Genomic DNA, 24,607 nt, shown 5'->3' on the forward strand with positions numbered 1-24,607 from the left:
TCAGTCGACACCCCTTTTTATCACTGAGATTTTTTCACGACTCCCAGGACCCCATAATATTAACAGAAATTTTGTGGGACCCCATAAGTATTGCGCAAATCCGACACACGCGTAGGTCAAACTGTAGATTTTTTTCACTTGTACTGTAAAATACTATTGCAGTTTTAGGTCATTAACTTTAATTTCTTATTTTAAGGCATAGAACAATGTGAAAATCTTAAATAAGTAACAGACGAAACGACAGCGTCATGTGCAAAGCAAGGGAAATGAACGTTTATATTATAAAAAGAAATGCGTCGAAACGTTTTCGTTTTTTTCTTTGTCTGTATTGCTTTATCTTTATCTATTTTCAGATACATTGTGTAAAAATATTTTGGTGATTGTAAAACTATTGTAATAAGCTAAAGGAATGTCAAAACTGTTAAAATTTTTGACGATTCCCTGCTGCAGGTCCCGCGACCCATAGTTTAAGAAACACTGTTTTAATTAATAAAAAAATAATTAACTCAATTTACTGCTAACTGCGTTAAAATTTGCCTTTCATCGTTTATGAAAACGGTATTATCTTTCAAACCACAGTTTCAAACTTGGAAAATACAAAGTGGTCCGACATTCCGATGATACTTTGGACTTTTCAGATGAGAGAAGGATTTACCATGTATTTTTTTCTGCTATCTATTATACTCAGCTCACTCCCCAGTTCGTGTCCGAAACTGGATTCCTCAAATTTTCTTTTCCTTGATAATCTAATGACCGCAATGAATTTGTGACAATTATCTTAAATTTTACTAACAATTAAGTTTCATTTAAGCACTGTGCTATTTTAGTTTTGAGTCACGTCACATGTATTTGCTGAGAAGTTTATGCAAATTAAAGTACGCGAAAGAGATTTTAAAAGTGAAGTTTATTTCATGTTTCTGCGTGAACAGCCGCACAAATATTCGTAACTCTTTACGCGATATATCTACCTGCTTTGCAAAGATTTAATATTGGTCGGAGGTTAATTTTAATAACCGTTCACTGCAAGATATGTCACTAATTAATACCAAATGTTACTAATTAACTTCCGATAATAATCGAACTTTAAGTTTTATAAATTCTTGCTTAGTTATAATTTAACAAAGTAGAAGCAGTCAACTAAAGTTTACAAAGTTTTATTCTCTGCTTGTTCAAGTTAACTCTGAGATAACTCATCTACCGCAAGTGAGTATACTTTTAAGAATAGTTCAAGTAGTAAAGTTATTTAATTTTAGAACTGCAAAATTATTTCAAAACTACTATTAGAAGCCTTCTGCTGTAACCTTTCTCTCGTCACGCCACAGCTTGTTATTCTAATAAGCAAAGAATAGCTTCATTTTGTTCTTACGTTTTTCGTGTCTTTAAAGTTTGTTCACCACAATATTTTATTTCTCAAGTAACAAAAATTTCTCAAGTTTGCTCTGAACAAAAATTTTTCTTCTTTTGTTATTAATCAGGCTTTAAAACAAATTTTCCTTCCACGATGAAGAAAATTCTGCTATTAAAACAAGCACAATAGTAATCTTATCGCCATCTCATTTTCGCTTTTAGAAGTTACAGAATTATCCGGATTCTCCGCATTCAGTTTCCTGGTTATTTTCCCTCCAGTTAATAAAATATGTTGTCTAGTTTTCAAAGATTATGTTTTGGATTTCAGTCTCTGGTAAATTTATAATTGTTCCTATCAGTAAGGTTAAACGGATATCGAATAAACGATAACGAAATCGAATTTTTCAGCCCTTCGTTTACTATTTTATCGAAAGATGGCGTAACGGCTGATGTTTCTTTTTTTAAGAATTTGCTCATTTTATTTCGCTTATATGCGGCCCAGACGGTATTAGGAAGGCATGGTTGTAACTGTCCGTCCCTTCACAGGAGGCAATGGTGGCCCACCTATTAGGTGCCTCCATAATAAAGAGACCACCACATCTGGCCTTAGTATAGATTAATGAACTCTGTTACAAAACTGTAACTGTTCACAATCTGCTATTGGAAAAAAGAAATTTCTTTTATATAAATGATATTTTCAGCCATAGTGTAGAATAATTTGCTGCTCCAATAAAAACGATTCCATGCCTGTTCAAATAGGCAGGGAGGAAAAACTTAAAGATATTTCATACAACACACAAAGTACTTTATGCATCACACAAAATATATATAGTGTTCCCTTGCCACCTCGTGCTTCATGTTTTGCGGCTTCAGTGCTTCGCGGGTTTCTCCAAAATATTCATCAAAAAATAAAAATGAAAAAATACAACCATGTTACGGCACATTGCGGAATGGAGCGTTGTTCAAGTTGATGCGAGCGACAGAAGGATCTCTGCATGTCAAACAAAGAGATGAGTTGACTCAGAGTACATACCACGGGCTATCATAAAGGCCATAAATTCTAGCTGGAAGAAATTATGGCCGAACGTGGTGCACGACTATCCAGGCTTCACTCCTGAAGAAGTTCATTACTCAGCGGTGGAGAAGGCGGTGAGGCTGGCTCACATCATAAGGAATGAAGGATTTGTCGACATGACAAAAGAAGACATCAGCGCTCTTATAGATTGCCACTCTGACCCACTGACCGATGAAGACCTCTTTGAGATGACAAAGTCTGCAAGTGAGGAAGAAAACGATGAGGAAGACGAAGAAGAAACTTAAAAGCGTGGCCTTACTCTGGAGAATCTGCAACAATTGTGCAACATGGCAAAAGCGATGCAACAATTTGCACAAGACATTGACGACAATATGGTTCGAGCTGTCGAGTTCAGCAATCGCGTTGACGGGGTTATGTCCTTGTACAGAGGAATTTTGAATCCAGAATACAAAGAAAAAACAAAGACAACAAGTACCCATCACCATGTTTCTGTTTAAAAGTAAAGTTCATGGCTCTACCGTCAACGCCTCCAACAGAAGAGTCTTCGAGTGAGCCTAAAGCTTCCACGAGTCAAGTGAAAGCCTCTCCTCCACCAACAACGCAAGTCTCTTCGCCTCTCTCAGGAAGCAATATTGATTAATGTTTATTACTGCATAAGGTTCTGTAATTAACCTTATTAATTAGCACTGATACGTTTAAGTAAATACGTATACTGTTGTTGTAACTTTTGTCTTAAATATCTGAAGTATAAATACTGTTTACATATTTAAAACATTCTTGTATTCGCATACACGAAAATTCCGAGGGGCAAATCCTACTTCGCGGTTTTTCAGCTTTCGCGGAAGGTTCTGGTCCCCATTAACCGCGAAAAACGAGGAATCACTGTATACACAATATGCGCTATACAAAAAGTGAAAATAAATAACTAAGTGCTAAATGTTTTTTTTTTGAATTTTAGTTATAAAGCGTTTCTTTGTTTGTGTGCCCCGCAAGCCAAGACATTCACTGAAAGCAAAAGGTAACAATAGCATAATACTAAGCAATAAAATTTAATCAGAATTTCAGAATTTAAAATGTGAGCTCAGTGAAGGCTAGCACACATTCCAAATAAAAACATGAGCAGGAAAAGAACTTAAAAATATTTTATATTACATTATGACACATAATATATTTATATTTTATTTTATGAAAAAGAAATTAAGTACTTTTGCATTTAATTTATTTACAAAAATACAGATAAAGAATTGTTTTGGTTCTTTTTTATTTTTGATGGTAAAACATTTTTTTCAGGTGTTGATGTTTCAGCGGCTTAAATAAATAACTCGACGCTCTCAAAAGCCATGAAATTCGCCGAAAACAAAGTTCGAAAACATTTTATATAATACACAAGATTCTTTATACAAAATGCTGTTTATTTACGTTTAATAAAATAGAAGGTTAGAACTTTACGACCAACTGTTCTACAAATAAAGCTTGAGAATCTTCGTGAAGTATTTGTTGATATTGATGTTCTTAGTAATACACATGTTACTTGTTCAAAGATTCGCTGGAAGAAGGATTTTAACAGCGGCGCAAACCAAAAAAATATCTTCAGAATTCAAAACGTAAGCTTGCTGCCCGTAAAAGACAAGTCCGCTATCAAAAATTACCGTATTACCTGGCGTATTTTTCCCTCATTTGTTTTACTAATTTTAGTCTTCGAAAATGGAGAGAGGAAAATTACGCGAATAATTTAATTTTTAAAAGACGTCGTTGCAGTTAGAACATAATAAATGAAAAAATGTCAGGGATAACATACAGGTAACAATATAAATATTATTTCTTAAAAAACTAATATTCCGCTAAGAATACATAGCAATATTAACATTACAATATCTAATAAAATATCTTCGCTTCTATGTCCTTGTAACTTGAAACTTACTCGTTTTTACTGCTATAGCTGCTATTCTTTAGGCTTCAAACCATCCATAAATAATTATAAAATGTGAATGTGTATCAGTTCATGTTTGCTTCGTTGTGAGGGTCGGTTCTTGTATTGGGCCAGCGTTACTTAAACTGTGGGTCACGATCCGAAATGGGGTGGCAGATCTAAATGTTGTGGTCGCGAAAATTTAATTCAGATACATAAATTTAAAGAAATTACATTAATGAGACTTCAAAGGAAATATACTAATTGCTATTAACGAAATTAATCATCTGTAATAATTAAGCCTAAATAGAATTGGCTGAGCTATCGAGTGAATTTAAAAACATGAGTTTTCACAAACATCTTTGATTAAATTCTGAATCGGAGCTAGAACTGAATTTCCCGCAATTTCTGAAATGACGTTAATCTGTCATTCAGCTCCACATACTTAAATTTTCAGCTCTAACATTTATTAAATCCAAATATTGTTCGATGAAAAACCCTGAAAATGCTTTACGTCCAGCAGTGTTAAATATTGTACCAAAATTTAATTTACCAGATAACAAACGCAAATACAAGCATTTAATTTAAAACATTAACTTCCTCTCACTCATTTTTTCAAACTTGAAACGAACTCTAAAACTACTTTTTTCATACGCATATTATTTTATCAAAAAAATAAAATATTTATAAGAAAATATTTATTTTCATATTCTTATTTTATATTTAACATCTCCGGTAGGAAAGACATCTCAACGTCAAAAAGAGATCGTGAATAAAAAATGTTTAAGAAGCACTGCATTAAGCTGACATAAAATTCAACACTTAAAATGGAAAGGTTCGACGTGACCTTCACAGTTAGTTTGAGAAGCTTTGTCAGTAAGACGAAGACAATCACTACATATACGAATACATTTTTTTTAAAGTTTAGGGGAGCTCGTTTTTTGAACGCACTGAAGAAGTGGAAAATTATGCGAGTATTTTAAAATTTTCAGAAATGACGCTAAAATGCTAGGGGGGGACAAGCAAGGAAATATGGTATATGCGAGAAAAGATTAAAAGCATTTGGTATAGCTTACAACATGCATGTTATGTAATATGTAAACAACATATATGTTACATAATATAACATAAAGTTTACATACATGTGATGTAATACGCATATATAAACAAGTTATACAATATGTTTCGATACATGTTTGTACAATTTACAATAAGATATTAGAGAGCTTTATAAGTAAAGCATCTATATGTGGAACTCCGGGAACTTTATTTGTAAAAAATGTGTTTATTGGCACTTATGCATTTGCGCCCGTAATAAGGCAAGTCAGAAGATTTGCTGAAAATAAAATTTCATAGCGGCACAGTATCAAATAATACTTTTTAGACATTATAAAGCGGATACGCTCCACATGAAAAATTACTATAGCTTAATGGAGGGGGAGGGAACTTAAATAGAAGTTGTTTAGCTATAATATATTCCGATAAAGTATTTTAATATGTAATTACTACGATCACATATCTCGTCTGATTCGTCTAAATTTACTCGGAAAATGAAAGAATGTTCAGATTCAGTATATCTGAGAGCTATTTTTAGAAATACTACATGACGAATTTAATTTTTCTCCAAGAAAAGTAAATTAATTTCCTTCTGATTAATGGATTATTTTCGCATTTGATCAATGGGTATAAGTTCTAGCAGTAAGCTTACAGTCATTAGAGAGAAGAATCATCTTTCCTTACCTTCTAAGCAAAACCAAAACGACAACAAAAGTGACGATGATGAGTAATAAGAGGACAGGGGCTACAATCCAGATAACTCCAGCCTCCTCCACACTTCCGTCGATTTCGGATATGTCCGGTCGATCGGTTTTATCCCAGCTTCCGCCACTGCCTACAACGGGGTGGCCTGAACCTGCCGCCATATCCAGGCTCAAACTATCCGAAAAAGGACTGCTGGTGTATAGACTCTGAAAATTAAAAAAGAAAATGAATAAAAAGATAAGTTTTTAATTTTTATATTTATTTAAAAGTTTTCGAAAGCTGTTTTCCCTGCAATGAAGTGACTGAACAACAGACAATCAAACGACGCAATGGGGAAAATCTCTTTAATTCCAGAGATTTTATCTGCAGTGTTCATAAATTATGGTACGAAAACCAAGTGGAGACAGACACCAAGGACGTTCAAGGATTTTAGGGGGGACTTGATATTGGGCACGCATCCAAGAAAGGGAGTGGAAGGATTCATTCTAGATTTAAGGGGTTTGAGAGAGGGATTTATGGTCAGTCTCTTTATCTCTTTATGCTATTCTTATTAAATATTTCGGATAAAAAGAACAGAAATGAATCATCAATTTTGTTAAATTTCGGTGAAGTAAAATAATGTATTAATTTAATGAATTTAAATGTAAGCCTAAATCATTGTTGAATTTATTTATTTATTAGTTTATTTACAAGCTACAAAACTGTGTCGTAAAAGAAAATCGAACATTTTTGTTTCCAGAGAAGTGGCGCCATCCTTAAGATAAAGGGGATAACTTCCGGTTTCTTTCCCCTTCTTTTCTCTCGCTCTCTCCCCCCCCTTTCCCAACAATCAATTTCAACAAAAGAATAGCAGGATTCAAAATGTCTCTTTTTAAACAATTAGAAATTTCATCCATCGTCTTAACTCCAGTTATCCGGATTCAAGATATCCGGAATTATGTATCCGGATTTTTTACGCATCTTTCTACGCCAAATAAAATTAAGATTTATGTTTATTTAGTCACATGTTTTTAATATTTTCGTTAATTTATATTAGATAAAGGGTAATGCAATAAAATATGCGTATTTTAAAAAAGCTTTCACACTAATATAAATGGATCCATATAACCTCTTTACTGTTCATAAATGCAAAATTCGGCGATTTGTTTTACGGGAAGGAAAAAGAAGTAGCTTTTCTGGTAAATTTTAATGTGCTAAAACTGAAAGAAAACTGAGTGTTTAGTTTTGAAGCACAGGTATATAAAAACAAATTTTATTGCTATACTTTTCTTAAAACGTGGTAAAAAATAAAGTAATTAAAACTATAGTGTGAAAACTTCAGACTGCAGTCTACTCTTTAAAAAAAGCTTACTAATAACAAAAAATAAATAAAACAAAGAAAACATTAAAAAAAAATCCTGTATTAGATACATACTTCAGACACATTTTTTATTACTTAAAACCAAAACTGAAAATATTTTTAGAAATTATTATTTGAATCATAACCCAAATGCATTTTAAGTTATATCAATCAGATACATTGCTAAAAACGCAAAATAAAGGTAGACTATTTCGTAATGGGGTTTACTGCTTTTAAATTAAGGTCCTCTATTTGCTCTTTATTTATGTATTACATTTATTTTTTGGAAAATGCGAGTTGAAAGTATCACGGTATTAAAACGATAGGACTGAGCTGGATTACTAAATTTAGGAAGAATATCTGAGAGCTATTTGCCTCAGTTTCATCTCAGTTTTGACGAATCCGGCAGACTTGTACCAATTTTTCTTTAGCACCAGCCACTCGATAGAAATTTTGGCTCGACAGATTTTTAAGTAACATCACCAACGCCGCCAAAAATTATGTTATCTGGAGATTGTCTTAATTAGAATTCGAACAAAACACATTTGACTGGAGTCAGTGCATATAAAAATGATGTCATAGAATTGCAACACAGGAAAAACACAAATAAAGGATAAAAGAATCAGAGACTTACTTTATGAGGAGTATCCACGACGGCACGGACGAAAACTTTATACCGGACTCCATGCAACAAGTGGCGGTTAACAAAACCCATATACATTTTTCCGTCACCCAAGGAGAAGCTTTGCGGCATGGTTCGACGTAGGAATTTTGCAGCTATAAAAGGACCAGTTTGATCGGGTTTTGTAGCTGTTAGCTGGAAAACAACATAGAATTCTTACTGCATGAAATAGAACGAATAAGATAAGTGAACTTTAGGAATCACCAATCACTAGCGACATATTCTCAATTCGCATTCATAAGAGAATAACATCACAACTAAAAACTATTGATTTTGATCTACCATACCGGAAAAGAATTAAACTACATGAGTTCGAAAACTACTTTCAAATGACGAAACGTCTGCTGTATAAGGCAACAAAATACAATTTTCAATCAAAAAAATTATTTGTATTTCTTGAAGAATATTAGAATATTTCTTTCTTATTAGAATGAAAAATTCAATTTGCAGACACAGCAACACTGAGCTTTTGAAAATAGAAAAAGTTTGAATTACACAACAATTTTATGAAATGTAAATATATTCGTTTTAGTTATACGCAATAAATAAACAAATAAAATAAAAGTGCTTTCCCCCCTTTTCATTCGATATGGAAGATTTGATTCAGTACCTGAAACGGATGCGTGTAAACCTCGTTCATCATCCAACGGACTTTTGTTTTTTATGCACATAAGGCTAGAAAATTAAATACATCCTACAAAAGAGAAGTAATTTCTTGAGCGATTGAGATTTTGATTTCACGAGTTTTATTAATGTAAAATTTTCATAATTTTAGTTTGTAAGTTGGAAATGAAAATAAAAAATAATGAAGTTAAAAAGTAAATCTAATTTTGATTTAGAAAATCAATCGCGGAACCTGACTACCGATCCTCATCTCTCCAGGGACTAGGACCACAGTTTAAAAATCGTTGCCATACTGGCTTTAATGAGGTTCAAATTTATAATCGCCCAGAATTAAATGGTAATTAAAAAATCACCATTAAGGAACAGAAATGTCTACCACTAGTGCGATGAGCTAGTTTTGAATGGGATCCTCGGAATGCATTGGGGATGAAAACGTCGCGGAGAAAACAACTCAAGGCGCAAGCGTCGTCGTACAAAACGTCGTGGGAGAAAAGAAAACAAGGAAAAAAACATCGGGGTACAAAACCTCGTCATCTAAAAACAAGCGGTTAAAAATTTTTACAGTTTAAAATACCGTCATTGATAATATCTTGGTAAAAAATAAAGCACTTACAAATCTTCGCATGACGATAACATAGTATCCATGAGTTTTCAGGCTTTAAAAATTCGCATTTACGATTTCTGAGCACGTGAAGGAATGAGGAATATTGTTAATTTTATACTTTTGAATTAATTAATAAATTTTTGATGAAAAATAAAAAGGACATTTAAGCATTCAACAACTGAAAAAGAGTATAAAATTAATGCAGTTAATAGAATTTTAAAATTATATTGTTAACTAATAAAGGTCATTAATTAATCTCTTTTATGAAATTTGTTGGTAATTTTTCATGAGAAATATAGTTTAAAATGATTAGAAAAAGGACGATGAATAACTGCATGATGTTACCTCTTTTAAAATTAATTAGTTATCAAATTTTAAAATTCTGTTAACTGCAATAAGTAGCGTTACTTTTCTACTCATTTTCAGTTTATGAACGCTTAAGTTTTCTTCTTTCTCTTTCAGCAAAAATTTATTAACTAATTCAAAAATAAAAAAAGTAAAAATATTCCTCATTTCTTCTTGCACTCACAAATCATTATACGAATATGGATTTAGCCAGTATGTTAAAGCCTGCAAAACGCATGTTGCGATGATTTGTAAATGCTTTATTTTTTACCAAGATATTTTCGACGACGATGTTTTTAAACTGCGAAGTTTATGAACTGCTTTATTTTCAACGTCGATGTTTTGTACTACGATATTCTAGAACTGTGAAGTTTTTTTCTTGCTTTCTTTTCTCTCACGATGTTTTGTTCGACGACATTTTCGTCTTGCGTTGTTTTCTCCACGAAGTTTTCATAAACATGTGGCTTTAGAGGTGATTGCACAAGTTCATGTAGCAAACAACTCGCCTAAAAATTAAATACTCTTAATGCAATACTTCAGGTAAAATCAATCGAGAATAAAATGTGTCTAAAAAGGAAACAGTTATAGGACAACATTTAAGTATAATCAATGGAAAAAACAGAGATGACTCGAAGTAAAAAAAGACGCACATTTTAAAAAAAGGCATAGTTCATCAATCAACAAGAGTGACACATAGTTCCAAGAGCGTCCTTGATTGTCTTACGGAAGGCAAAATGAAAAGCAAACTAAAAGCGTTCAGTCTCAGGATTATTTCGATATAAAAATTCTTCTTTCGTTATAGAGAATTTCTTACAAAAGCTTAAAAGGTTGCCTTCTCAAAATTTTTAAACAATTAGTTTTTGATTTTCGCTCACCTTGAAAAAGGAAGTTTTATAAACCGTGATTCTATTTTTTTAAGAATGCGTTACATTAATAAAGAGAACAAGAAATTAAAGATACTATGTAGAAGTTGTCTTCAAACTTCATTTTCGCAGGATAACCTAAAACCATACTCTCCTTTTTGGTGGAAACACTATAACAAATTTTTTTTTGTACAACAATAAAAATTGATATTTGTTTTGGAAGCCTTAAAATGTTTTTGATGAAATCTTTACCATCTCAGAAAATTAAACTGAAAGAAAGGGCTGAAAATATATCATTGCTACATGTTCTTTATAAAAGAGAAGTCAAAAGAAAATTAGCTAATTATAGTTTTACTTGTTAAAACTGATTCACTTTATTTTATTTTAGGTAACAATAATTATAGAAATAAAGATTATTATTTAATTAATTATTGTTTTAGGTAGTTAGTTTTGCGGTTCGTGTGGTTTTTCGAGTTTTGATTTGATTTTAGGAATCCCCAGAAGAATTGTTTGGAACTCCAGAGTTACCAGGAACACAATTTGAATACCATAGTTGCAGATAAACATATGATGTATAAAAACTAATCACGAAGTTACGAAAAGACGCCAGTGTAAAACGCAAAATTAGGCAGGGAAAAAATCTTAACATAGGTACAAATTTTACATAAAACTATAGAAATTTCGAAAGAGACCGTCTTTTTCTGAAGAAAAAAAAATGCGACATTCGTTTACCCCTTTTTTGTTGCTGAAGAAGAGGGAATTATATCAGTACCCCTCGGTATCATTTTTACGTAAAATCTATGCCCATATAAAGTTAAGTTTTAGCCCGATTTTACATCCAACAGTTAGTATAAAAGGAAAATTACTGTGAGAAATGAGATGAATGATGAATAATGGATCAAAGTGTTTTTTAAGGAAATTAAATTTGTTCTGTAATTTTATGAAAAACTCTTTTATCTTCAGGATGAAGAGACTAAATTTAGCTGGATTCCTCCGGAGCCTGTCTCCAATACTTCTCAGTTTTCGACTGAAATCGTAATTCTATCAAGACCGCACTGTAGCCCCAAATAACACAAGCTCCGGTATACTTATCATAACTGAATCAAAATATTAACAGAAAATTCTGTTATTACTTAGCAGTTAATAAAACTAACAGGGTTGCTAGACACTAAATGTTCTCATTTTTTCCCAGGAATAATCTCATTTTTTCCAGGGAGAGAAAGTACGCAAGCTGAGAACGAAAATCCTCATGTCGAAATGTAGTCTCCGGGAACAACAAAAATGAGTTGCTCCCATGAAGGGCAGAGCTCAGAAGACCTATGGGAGTGACGGTTAAGGGATCAATGACTTTTCATTTGTTTTGTTATTTTATTTAATTTATACGATAATTTATTTTTTAAACGTATTTATCATTAATTTCTTGATATTTTATTTATGTTTTTTTTATTTTAATTCTAATTCTATAGTATTATTTATTGCTTTATTGATTATTTATTTCTGTAAAGCGTATCTGCCAATTTTCCTACGGTTTCAACACTTCTAGTATTAGAAATTTAAGCCCTGTCTGTAAGGGATAACATAGAAAATTTAACAGATTAGAAAACGATGCTTGTTTTATTCAATTATGAATTATTGCATACGATTTGGTGTGAATTATCACTCACTTCTTCTATAGTGAAATCATCCGGTTCTTTGGTAGCGAACTGTTCGGGTACCACAACAAGGAAATAATGACTAATGGGACCATATTCCTCAGATGCTTGTGGAAGAACAACTGTGATTTCCATATTATTATGTACTCCAAATGAGTCTGGTTTCACCATCGGTTTCGGAGCTGTAAAATAATCGAATAGATATTAAACAGCTACATATATTTTTAAGTGGAAAAGAAACACACCATATAACATTTTAAATTGAGTAAAAACCCAACTTAATATTTGCTTAGATTTTGAATAAAACTCTACGAATTTCCTGGGATTCAGTTTTTTTTTCCAAAACGGGAGGAGCGACGACTGTATATTTTATGTAAGTCAGTACTCTAAGCAAAGGAAGAATGAACCCAGCACCATCTCTTGAGAGAAAAACAGCTATGGAATAAGAAATTAATGTTTATTATCTCAGTGTTTTTGCGTTTCATCAACTGTTTTCCTCGCTAAAGGTGCATGTTTATTTGCACTTTGTTCAACCTATTGATTCCCATATAAATTTGGTAGATACTTCTCCCATCTTTGAAAAAAAAATATTCTGCTTCTTAAGGAGGATGAATATTCTTTGGAAATCAATGAATTTTATTCAAAATATGTACCAATCCAAAGTTACACTTTTGTCTTATTTTAGAAGCTACACATACTTCAATCAAGCGGAAAGAAAAGAGTTAATTTATGTGGAAATCAGACAGTCTTAATATAATTTTTATGCGCATAACGCAACATATATTTCTTAAAGTCTCTTCCTATCCTTTAAATTATAAGTTAGGCAATAGTTTCATCGTGGGCAAAACGTCAAAATTCAAGAACTAAGTGAGGGATAACCCTTGAATTTTCACAGCCTGAAATCCTTAATAATTTCTTAGCCCCAGAGGATTTTTATTTGCATTTCTACGAGAGAGAGAGGAAATAACTCTAACCTACATAGGAATAAAAGAAATAACTAGAACATAACTAAATTAGTATTGTTACAAATTCTTTTAATCAATCAACATCTATAATGATAACGTAAACAGTACCATTATTTGAGATTAAGATTTCCATTAAAGTGCATGGTTTAATGGAAAGCTTCTTTTTTATTTTGCTATCCTACAAATAATAATATAACTCAAAATAATGTTTTATTTTTCTTTTTTGTGAAGAAAGTTTGGTTTATCAATTTCGAAAGTAACTTAAGAACATAAAATTTTATAAAGGCCTAAAAAAGGTGGAACTTTTCTAGAATTAGGATATTAAAATTTATCACAATAACTAAAACACCAGAAACATGGTAAAAATTAATTTCTTTAAAATAAGTATCATGTTTCTATTTATTTATGTAATGACGATCATGAGATTCCTTTTCAGCAATTTTTCTAGTACTTTCTATTGGCAGTTATAGGTCGTGATCTTGGGACATATTTAAAGTACCGTATTTTTTTGTAATTTCAATATTTGCTTTGCTAGGTTGATAATTTTTAGCTTGAACTTCATGATCCAGAAATGTTATCTTTTCTTTTGCGAAGTAATGCTTTAATATTTTAAAGTTTCCTTCTCATATATTTGAAATTCTATTTTAGGATGCTGACAATATTCTTCTTCTGAGAGTATACTATGATGTTAACAAAATAACTGAACCTGATATGCGTTTAAAATTTGTGTAATAGTTCTATAAAATCTATCTCTTTGAAAAGCAATTGGGGATGAATTATAACTTACAGATTTCTTGTCTTACTTTCTACAATGACGGGTCAAAACATTATGACTGTCCCGAAATCTTTCAGTGAACACGTCTGGATGACGTGGAGGGCACGTAATTAAGTGGGAATGGTATTTAATTGCTGCTGGAAAAAGTAAGGAATCGTTGTTGCACTTTTGCGAATGATGAGAAAGGCTGTTGATCTAAGCGAATTTTATAGAGGACAAATGGCCCGAAGACTTGCAAACAGTATCTCCGAAATTGCACGACTGGTAGGTTGTTCACGATCTACTGTTGTTAGTGTTTATGCGAAGTGGATAAATGCCGGTGAAACCAGCAGTAGACACCAAGGTGTTGGACGTTCACGCGTCATCAAAGAAAAACGTTCTTTAATTTTTTTATATCCTTACATAGTAGATTCCTTTATTTTTATGCATTCCATAGTTATTTTTATTTAATTCTTATAGTTTTCAGTGTAGTCATATTTATTAAAAAATACTCACAAAAATAATGTTTGAGTCTAATAAACACAGTTTCTTAATTAAAATAAAATGGCGTATAGCTAGCTTACCTGCCATGGCAGTGGTAACGGTTATTTTGGCGGGAGGTCGGAAGGAATTATCTTGAGGAATGGCAGTAATGTTCACTTGATAACTAGTGAAGGGCATTAGGTTGTCCACTCGAAGCTCTGTTACGGAAGAATCCACATAAATAACCTGAGGAGGAATGGGGAGTTCTTGAAGCACTTCTTGGCTATCATAGAACTCTTTGTGCGCACTGTAAGAAATCTGTAAAAAGAATATACTTACATTAATGTACTAGAACTAATAACAGGGTGGTTATATATTAATTATTTATACAAAAATTTATATTATTGTTATATTATGGTAGAAATTTAAAGACTCATTTGGAATTCAACCAGGCCAGCTACCTCGTTGCAAAAGATCTTCGTAGTGCTGGAAATTATGACTTGCTGATCGGACCATAGTGCCTATTAGATTTCAGCAACGTTCAACTAAATTTTGTTCTTCTCTTAAAACTAACACAAAAGAATTAACGTGGCTCGCAGTTTGATTGTACTAGAAATAACTAACGCCGTTTTCCATGGATTAGTAGATTCACTTTTATAAACATGGTTCAGTGAGGGACAGGGACATGAACTACGAAGCTACTGTACACAGCATATCTTTTCCCCTTCACAAATTCACAAAGCATTCGGGGATAACATCACTAGTTTTGATGGCGAGCGTGAAGTAATACCTATACAGCTTTGCAGTCGTAAAAACGCTTTCTCCAAAGCCATTATTCTATCGAACTCTAGATCTGTCCTTCACGTTTCTTACCAGAAATAAAACTTGCGATTCAATAGGTATTTATGAAGACATCTTCTGAATTTTCTTGGCAACTCTCATTGGGTGCCGGCTCATTGTGGAGTGCAGAGAAATGACAGCTCTGATTTCCTGGCAAAGAAAGAAACGATTCTCCTCCAGAAATTTCATGACTTTTTATTATGGTAAAAGACTGATAAACAGAAATTTAGCAACATTCCTAACTGCGCTTAAAAGTTCGGGGAACAGCTTGGTAATCTCTCCTCAATAAGGAATATCCCACATTCTCCTCGTGCTACTGTTGCGGCATGATTGCCTCAATATTCGTCTCTTTTACATCAGATTCAGAAGTTCCTCAATCTTTTTGTGACTCTGGACAACCCAAGGACAAGCCAGGTGTTTGTAAATTAATTAATAAAAATATTATAATAATAACAGTACTATAAAATTGTTTTGAAAATTTCGCCCTTTCAAGTTAATAGATGAATAAACAGTATTAAGAATAATGAAACAAAACAATTCTCATAAAAGAAATTGACACAAGGCAAAAGTATTCCGATCGAAGGCTGAACATTATAACAGGTTTAAACTAATTTGAAAAACTGCGGCCAATATTCAAGGCATTGTCATAGACGAACGAGCTTAAAGATGCTCGCCATTTAACGAAATCGTCCAAATGAAGCCGATTTTCTTCATGGACGTTATCAAAGGACGGAAGATCCCCAAATCCCCATCCAAATAAATAAATAACACAACATTAATATCATGATTGGTAAAGAAATTAATATGATATCATTAAAATAAATTACATATTTATACACAATGTCATAAAATTTTGTAATTATTTCTTAAAATGGCATAATCGCTTTTTTAATTTGAAAACATCGTCCTTTTCGGAACAAAAACATAGTGGCATCTCTTCGATTTAATTAAAGGCACAAAAAAGTACTGCTGAAGTAAAACATACGGCTCCTGGATGACGCTGATTAAAAATTCAGAGCTTCTGTAGAACATTAAAGTGTACGGAGCAGAAACATGAAAAATCAGTCATGCCTAGGCCAGAACCTCAATCTAAACCTTATATACTAAATGGAGTTAAAATAACACGCCGAAAAGATATATTCAACGAAAGATATATTCAAAGATAAATTATGAATCCGATACGAGATTATTAGGTCACTAAAAAGAAAAATAAGGGCTTGCAAAAGGACAGCTAAAACATTAGTTGGTTCATAGCATAAAACTATAATCTAAAATATCCAAGGAATTGTCCACTTTTTAAAAACGATAATCTTCGTAATTTTCAATTAATATGCGAGCATTTAAAATTCAACTCTTTTAACGCTTCATCTGATTTCATTTAAATTACATTTTCACGTTCATCTTACTTCTATAGAACCAAGTGTATTTTTTTTAAATATGAAAGAATACTTTAAAGCTGAAAGGAAATTGATAAGCTTCTTTAATGCATTAAAAATGGTGTAGGGCATAAATGTTATGACCGCCTATTTTTTATATATATTGTTAAGAATTTTGTGCAATTTAGTGAAATTATATATGAAATTTTTGTATTTTCTTATATAATCTGACATGAAAATCTAAAAGCAGCATGCTCTGCCGAAAAAATAAGAATACAGGGGAAAGTTTATTGAACATTGAGTAAATGGCTATCTTGCTAAATTGGCAAGATATTACCAAGCTGGCAACGGTTTTGGCAACTAATTTTTGTCGCAAAATTTGGCCAAAATCGCCAAAACTAGCCAAACTTGGAAATTATTTGGCGGCATTTTGTTCCGGTCCGTAATATCACCGTAATACATTTTGTAATCGATTAGATGTTATTTGTCACTATATGATATCACTATGTGATATGGCGAACACCTGTGTGAGTATTTCTGCAGAAAGTTCCTAACGTCCGAAGTGTTAAATTTGATAAAATAATTTTATCAACCTATCATCGGCCAATATGACATTATAGCAATACATTTGCTATAACGTATTGCACAATACTGAACATTGGACACAAAGAGGACAATACGATATTAAAATTTTATTCAGTTACTGGTAAAAAGTTTAACCTCTGCCCCCCACATAAGCCATATTTCTACAAGATGCATAAAAATAATTGACCAGTGGAAGCAAAACAGCAAAATTATAAGAAAAAGTTTTGTACACTTTTATCAAATTAGACACTAAACTACGCATTTTATAAAGGCTATGGATTTTTAATTAAGTATTTTCTTACCTTATATTTCGCAGGATCCAATTTTATAGGGGCTTTCCATGTCAGTAGCATCCCATGAGTGGTCACATCTTGAGCTCTTAATTGGGTTGGAACATCTAAAAAAATAACTGAAATCAATATATGTAAGCACAGTTAGCATATTATTTTTGAATTCTTACTTTTTTTATATTAAAATTGAATATTTAACTTGTTAACCCCTTAATGCAGCAAAAAAAATTCAGAAATTAATTTTTCTTCGGCCAATTTTTTAAATTCCTACTATTAGCTCACACTCTCCCTTTCAAATTTTCAGTCGCTCATAAAATATTTTTTATTCATCCACTCAAGCACTCAAGTTCATATATATTTTTTTAAACTTGCAGTGGATGACACTTGATGTTAATACAATTTTTTCACATATTAAAAATCTGTAGTTTACAAATTTTTAATGAGAAATTTTTTTTGTATTATTATTATTATTTTTTTTTTGCATTTAAAAAAAATGTTCTTTGTTGACCTTAGTAGGAATTGACTTTAAATTTTTTTTATATTACTTGCTTATTCTTTTCTTTAACTCAACTTTTTTTAACACTTTCTTTATTTTAATTCAAAACTGCAGCGGATATATTCTGTTGTACTCATATTTGAAAAAGAATTCTTGAGCGTATTTACTCGGGTGCGAGTAAATAATTCAGTTTAGTGTACCCGATTTAACTCTGTTGAGTGCATTAAGAGGTTAAAGTATATTTTAGTTATCGTTCCGCTTATTAATGGATTCAGTTTTAACAAGTAAAATCGCCATTTATGAATGCCATCTTCTTGTTTAAGTTTCAGTGCTTTTTATAGACAAATCACGATATATTTTTATCTTAAACTCAATTTTACAATACAGTAAACCCTTTCAGAACGCGGATTTGCGGAATGCGATTTTCAGTATACGCTTTATCTTATTTGTCTGTTGCTGTAATGTTTACTTGTTTATTGCTGTAGTTTTCAGTAAAAGCCTTAACTTAATTGTCTGCTGCTTAATATCTGTTGCTGAAATTCAGGTAAATTCAGGTCTTCGTTAACTCTAGGATAGTGTGTTTTCAGAAGACAGCTACATATTTTAGAATTTATGATCAGTCGACATAATCAGAATTAATTACAGAATTCCTCAGAATTAACAACGCTTTGCCATGCAAAAAGAAAAAAAAAAAAAAAAAAAAAAAAAAAAAAAAAACTTCCTATCTTACTGTGTACTGTTGAAGACTTATACAGAATAAAAACTGGTTTTAAACAATGCTAAATATTTCAGTTACACGTTTCGTAGTAGCATCGCCCTGTTGGGCAACGTTCAAAGGATGAGATGGTTAGTGACGTAATGGGTTCGACCATTCCTGATCAATGCTTAATGAGCAAGTGCTCGATCATTGGGGCCGGACTATTGTACTAGACATTTTAAAGGAAGCTTTTCTATATTCCATAGGTTTCTTTCACATTGACAGCATGAGGTAACTAGATTTACGGGAATTATTTCTATTTTAAAGAGCAAGGGGGTAAGTACTTTTAACCACCGACAGAAGAGTCTTCCTTAGTGAATCACGCGGGTAGGGTAATAGCAAGATGCAATGATGTTTGTGTAACGATCTTTTCCAGTGATTTCCATTATTTTCTAGGATGCTATGAGAAAGGAGTTTCCCTTCGCCCTGATGGTTAGGTTACTGGCAGTTTGCAGTTTAGAAAAATACGCAAGCATAGGATCTGTTCCTACTGATCATCAAATGATTGACTTGTGCACTGTTTCATTTTTAAACAAGAACTTAAGGATGAAAGCTCTTTCCCCAAGCTTCCTTTTTGAATCAGTCTTTTTATCTCAACAATATCCATATTTCATTGTTTAATTTCAAAATTAAGACTGCTAGAAATGATGGAACTATATTCTTCGACGAATGCATACTTTCTAGCATACCAAGTGTTATCAGCTTAATTTGTCGGCTACTATATACGCATATATAACTCGGAAAAGAATTATCAATTTTAATTACATATTCCGGCTGATTTAACAGCTACTACACGGACCGGGGTCCAACTGAACATTCTCGATATCAGGCACAAGGTTTAACACGAATACATAAAAACAAACTTTACTTACTGCGCTATTTAGCAAGGTATTTTAAACAAAACAGGAACGTAATATCCGAACATGCATAGTTAGTTACAGCACTAAAAAGACGGCATCATACATTCCTCCAATCCAATCTATAAACCACCTTGATGATGATAATGCAAATTCCTCAATCGAGTCGCAAGGCTCCAGTCCTGGGTCAACGGATTTTAAATAAGTTTCCACACCCATCTCTGAACAACTCAACCGGGGTCACCACATCCGGCGACCGCAGACCAGTATGAGGGAAAGCGCTATTAGCATAGAGGTCTAACTGGTCGTCTAAATACTACCTACGATTAAGTAATATGCGGGCTCACTAGGAGTTTGAGTCTGATACAGGCCTTGCGCCAAAGCTTGAAAAATCCACGATAGGCTCGTGTTTTTATCGCAAGGTGCCGAGAGTTCCAGGCGATCTCTGCCAATACAATAAACGACGACTGCCGGGGAGGGGAGGAATGCAGTAAGGAAGGACAAAAACTATACAATATCAGCAAATGGTGTTTCTAAAAAATCACGCTGGAAAAAAGAACGTAAATACATATCTGAAATCAGGAAACACGAATACATAAAAACAAACTTTACTTACTGTATCCAGCAGTGTATTTTAAACAAAGCTTGAACACATGCATAGTTAGTTACAGCACTAAAAAGATGGCATCATACATTCTTCCACTGAGTAATGATCTCAGATAAAATATTTTAAGTGACTTAAAATGCTACATTGCATTAATAGATATATAAAATTTACACAAAAGAAACACACTTAAGAGCGCATGAAAACAAAAGAGAATAGGTGCAATTGAGTACTTCGTAATGTGTTTCAGTTTGTTAATAATTGAAATAATTTGTGGAATAGAGAAGCAACATGCTCCGAAAACTGAAGTACTTGAAGTAGAATGAATACTACTTGAAGTAGAATATCTGTAAATGAATTTCTAGCACTCTAGGGTACTTGGTAATGTATTTCAATTTGTTAATAAACGGAATAAATTAGGGAGGCAAGATGTTTTAAGCAACATGTTCAGAAAAGTGGCATTTAAAGGGGAATATCCGAACATTAATTTATAGCACTCCAGAGACATAATTGCATACGTACATTTTAAATGATTTAGAGATATGTTATCGCGTGAGTTTATGTTTCGCAGAATAGTCTCTAAAATATTTTGCAGCATTGCTATTCAATCATATACTTTCTAATTTTCTAAAAAAATAATTAGTGATATTTTATGGCAATTACAGAGAATCAACAATTTCTAAGAACAAAATAAGCTACTTATTTAAACTTTGAAATTCATTTTAGGGAGTTAAAGGGCAATCAGTTTAATTTTTTAGAAGTGACATCACCATGGCAACTAATATTATACCAGCAACATCAGTTATAAAAACTGTCAGAGTGTGGAAGAAACATCTATAACAAAATAATTCTGTGAATTTGTTGTTAGATTTAAAATAATACCACATATTTTAAAAACAATTTTACATGAGGATACTCCAGCAAAAGTGAATCAGATGTATGTTAATAAAGAATGTGAATTAAGGGCTTAAAATATACTTTTTGTTGCACTAAAGTATGTTCCTATTACATTAAAATTACCCTACCGTTTAAAGAAATGTTTTGGTATTGAATTAAAAGGTGTTCATACTCAAAATACCATAACAGTCAAGAACCTAATAAAAGCGGCCACCAGTTTGAACTTTAAACATAGAGTGCTTGAAAAATTATTCAGAATGGGAAAAAATAAAAACTATGGAGAAATAATAGGTTTTTCTTTCGTTTCATCTCTTCCCCCTCTTTCTTTTTTCCTATAATGTGATTTTTAAATTTGCTGCATAATCTTGTTTCGCAATATTTGTCGAGCGCGATGCGAACAACTCATTTCTTTGATGTTTTCCGCAAAAAGCAATCAAGACATACGGTGTCTGAATCTAGCATCAAATCCATCTATAGGAGAAAATTCCTTATTATAACAGACTCGCACAAACAACTCCACTCCGACAAGGGAATACACCATATAGCTTCGCAGTGATATCTAGATGTAAATGATAAAGCTGAGAGACACAAAATTTTTTATAACCACCAAATAAACTGCTTTCGTGACATTAGGTTGGGCAAAAAAGGAAGGATCTAATAATAATGGTAATAATTGTAATAACAAGAAGAAGAAAAAAAGAAAAAAAAAGATAATCTCAAAGGATTTATATTTTAACGTCGACAAAATGATTTGTCAAGAGTTTTTATGTTCTCGCTGAGCTCGTAGTTTACCAGTTTTACCTTACACTCTTTTCTGCTAAAACAACATTTTCCGTCTTTATTATTAAACACTGCTTTTTTCGAAATTGCGCCATATGCAATTCAACAATATAACCACAAAACTTTTAAAAGCAGCATATTTTTAGAATTGCCGATAGAGGATTAAGTGCTGCCTTACCCTTTTCTACTTTTTCAGTCTTTTCTTAGTTCATCATATTAATGTTCAGTTTTCTTAACAAGAAAACCTACGAACTTTTTTTGTCTTTTTAACTTTAGCATTAAACATCACTTTCTTCACACTTACGCCGCATAAAATTCAACAACAAAATCACAAACTATTTAAAAACAGCATATGTTTAAAATTCTCGATATAGTGTCATGTGTTGCATTAATTTTTTTTCTCAGTTCATCATATCTATGTTCAGTTTTTTTAGTAAGATGACTTATGTAACTATTGTTTAATCTTTCAATTATTAACTTTTTATCTTTTTAACTTTATTTATTAAATATCACTTTTTTCACACTTATATCATGTAAAATTCAACAGAAAAATCATAAAATATTTAAAAAAACTATATCTTTAGATTTCCCGATAAAGTGTTACATGCTTTTTTTTTTTTTTAATATTCTCAACATTATTCATTATTTTTTGAAAATACTACACATCGATAGCACCTTTTTATTTGAAAAGTGATACGGATAAAAAAAGTGAGGATCCAAATTAACAGCACCTCTGGCGAAAAAAAAATATATACTCATTACTACAGCAATCTGTAAATGGTCAGTTTTCTCCCGCTTCTGTGCTCTTTTGTGATAAACATTTTTCAGTATGCTAAGGACATTTAGATATATTTCTAAATTTTAACTATTTATTTCTCACTTACCTGTTGGAGTAACTCTAACTGTAATAAGCTCAGACAGTCTTCCTAAACCCTGCCGCGTAGATGCTGCCACACGAATTGCGTACATAGTGTGCGTATCCAGACCTGTCAACTCCGCAGACCATGTCAACGGTACCGCTTTCTCGTTCCACTCATCTAAGTCTTCCACCGCATTTTGCGTGTATAGAACCTAAAAGATAACAACATAAAGGTCTTATTTATATCGCAAATGATACAAAACTACTCCTAATATTGATAACAAAATTCGCATTCCGCTTTTCTAAAAAGGTTGTAACGATATACTGTAACTTATTAACAAATAAATAAAATATCGAAGGATATCCTAAGTGCCGCAAAGACATTACGAATTTTAGTAACTTTAAATTTGTAGCAACTGCAGAGCTTTTGTAAGTCTTAAAACAGTATTAAATTTTCTAATTGTTTGGTAGAATTTTGTAGGGTTATTGTTGTAAGTTGAAGCTTATGCCCTGAAGAGCTTACTAGACGAATGGCAAGTTATCACTATGTCATAAACAACTCAATACTGAAGAAAGTTTTAGAATAACCTTTTGGTCAGCCTTAACTAAAACAGAACACAGCCACAACTTGTGATATAGACGAAGCTTCCACTATTTGTGGATATTTAAATTGACATTACAAAGTTAAATTACAAGGTAGAAACGTCGTAGTTCAAGATTCCAGACATAAAATAGACTAACATTAAGCTGGCTCAGATATTTTAGAGGCGGGTATTTTAAAATATTAACTAGAAACACGTTAAAGACGGAATATAACTTTTGAGCAGAGCTGATAGCAAGCAATTTTAACAGCAAAACGCGGTTGCCAGAAGCTATAATCTAAAGATTCAGAACCTTCAGCTTAAATACACACAAAGATAACTTGCATTTGGATGAGGAATACCGAAAGAAGAAGTGATAGTAAGGACTTGAATCAAATTAACCGGTTAATTAACATGAAATATCTTCCAAGTTAACAAAATTGAACGCACACATTATAGAAATACTGCGAAAATTTTCAGAAATATATTTACAATAAACAAACTAGTGTGTAAATATACAAAATATCTTAATTTTATAGAGTTTTTATCAGTAATATGCTTCAGATGTCTGACGGCTTTCCACACTTTCACAGACATGATTTCTAAAACTGGAATTGCAATTCCGTCAGCAAAGATGAAAAATAAATAAATAATTAGAGTTTGCCTCTACTCGCTTTGAAATTGTTCTTTTTAATCAAATATTCGGTAAAGTTTTACAAAATATGAAATAGATAATAAAACAAATTCCAAATTTGGGTTTCAAGGTGCCCATGTTCGGGTGGAAAACTGTTCAAAATTTGATGATTTCAGGTACCGTTGTTTTTTCACAGTGCGAGAAACATTCATACATTCATGTAGATTCTTCATTATGTAGTTTCTTTAAATATAATACAGGACGATAATATTTGGTGGTAACAATCTGAAAAATGATACAGTTGTTTACAGCGATTCGACGCAAAATGCCTCTTCCAGACTAACAGCCCTTCTGGGTTAACGCCCATCTTGGCTAATAAAACGATAGTTAATAAGTTATTAAAATGAAATAAAATATCGAGTTATATAAAAATTAAATACATAAATTGTAACAGAACTATTTGCATGTCCCCGAACTATTTTATCGAACGCCATCTAGTGGCGACGAGAACAACTTACAGCAGTCTACCTCTAGCTGCGATGAGGATAGGTTGTTCAATATTAGGTCTCTGTGACTCGAAAGTTAATTCTAAATGTTTATTGTTCCGCTTTGGTGTATGTTCTGATTTGACGTATATTTTCTATGTAACCGTTTCTGTGCTCCGTTAATAAATACATTTAGAGCTTG

The 24,607-nt window shown here is 32.3% G+C and overlaps 1 protein-coding gene across 9 annotated transcripts in view; it reads right to left on the bottom strand.

Moving 5' to 3' along the window:
• Nucleotides 1–24,607, bottom strand: part of LOC118188251 (tyrosine-protein phosphatase Lar-like) — a 1,537,039-nt gene that overhangs the window by 22,270 nt on the left and 1,490,162 nt on the right. For all 9 annotated transcript variants that reach the window (XM_085815767.1, XM_085815772.1, XM_085815774.1 and 6 more), the window contains 6 exons: nucleotides 22,731–22,917; nucleotides 17,468–17,562; nucleotides 14,466–14,682; nucleotides 12,175–12,344; nucleotides 8,027–8,209; nucleotides 6,033–6,259 (listed from right to left, as the gene is read on the bottom strand). In XM_085815767.1, coding sequence (XP_085671893.1) covers nucleotides 6,033–6,259; nucleotides 8,027–8,209; nucleotides 12,175–12,344; nucleotides 14,466–14,682; nucleotides 17,468–17,562; nucleotides 22,731–22,917 — 1,079 coding nt within the window. The remainder of the gene's footprint in view (nucleotides 1–6,032; nucleotides 6,260–8,026; nucleotides 8,210–12,174; nucleotides 12,345–14,465; nucleotides 14,683–17,467; nucleotides 17,563–22,730; nucleotides 22,918–24,607) is intronic.

Source organism: Stegodyphus dumicola, chromosome 4 (assembly GCF_044657685.1).
Source record: "Stegodyphus dumicola isolate Sdum_Otavi_A_Nest chromosome 4, ASM4465768v1".
Classification (NCBI taxonomy): Eukaryota; Metazoa; Arthropoda; class Arachnida; order Araneae; family Eresidae; genus Stegodyphus; species Stegodyphus dumicola.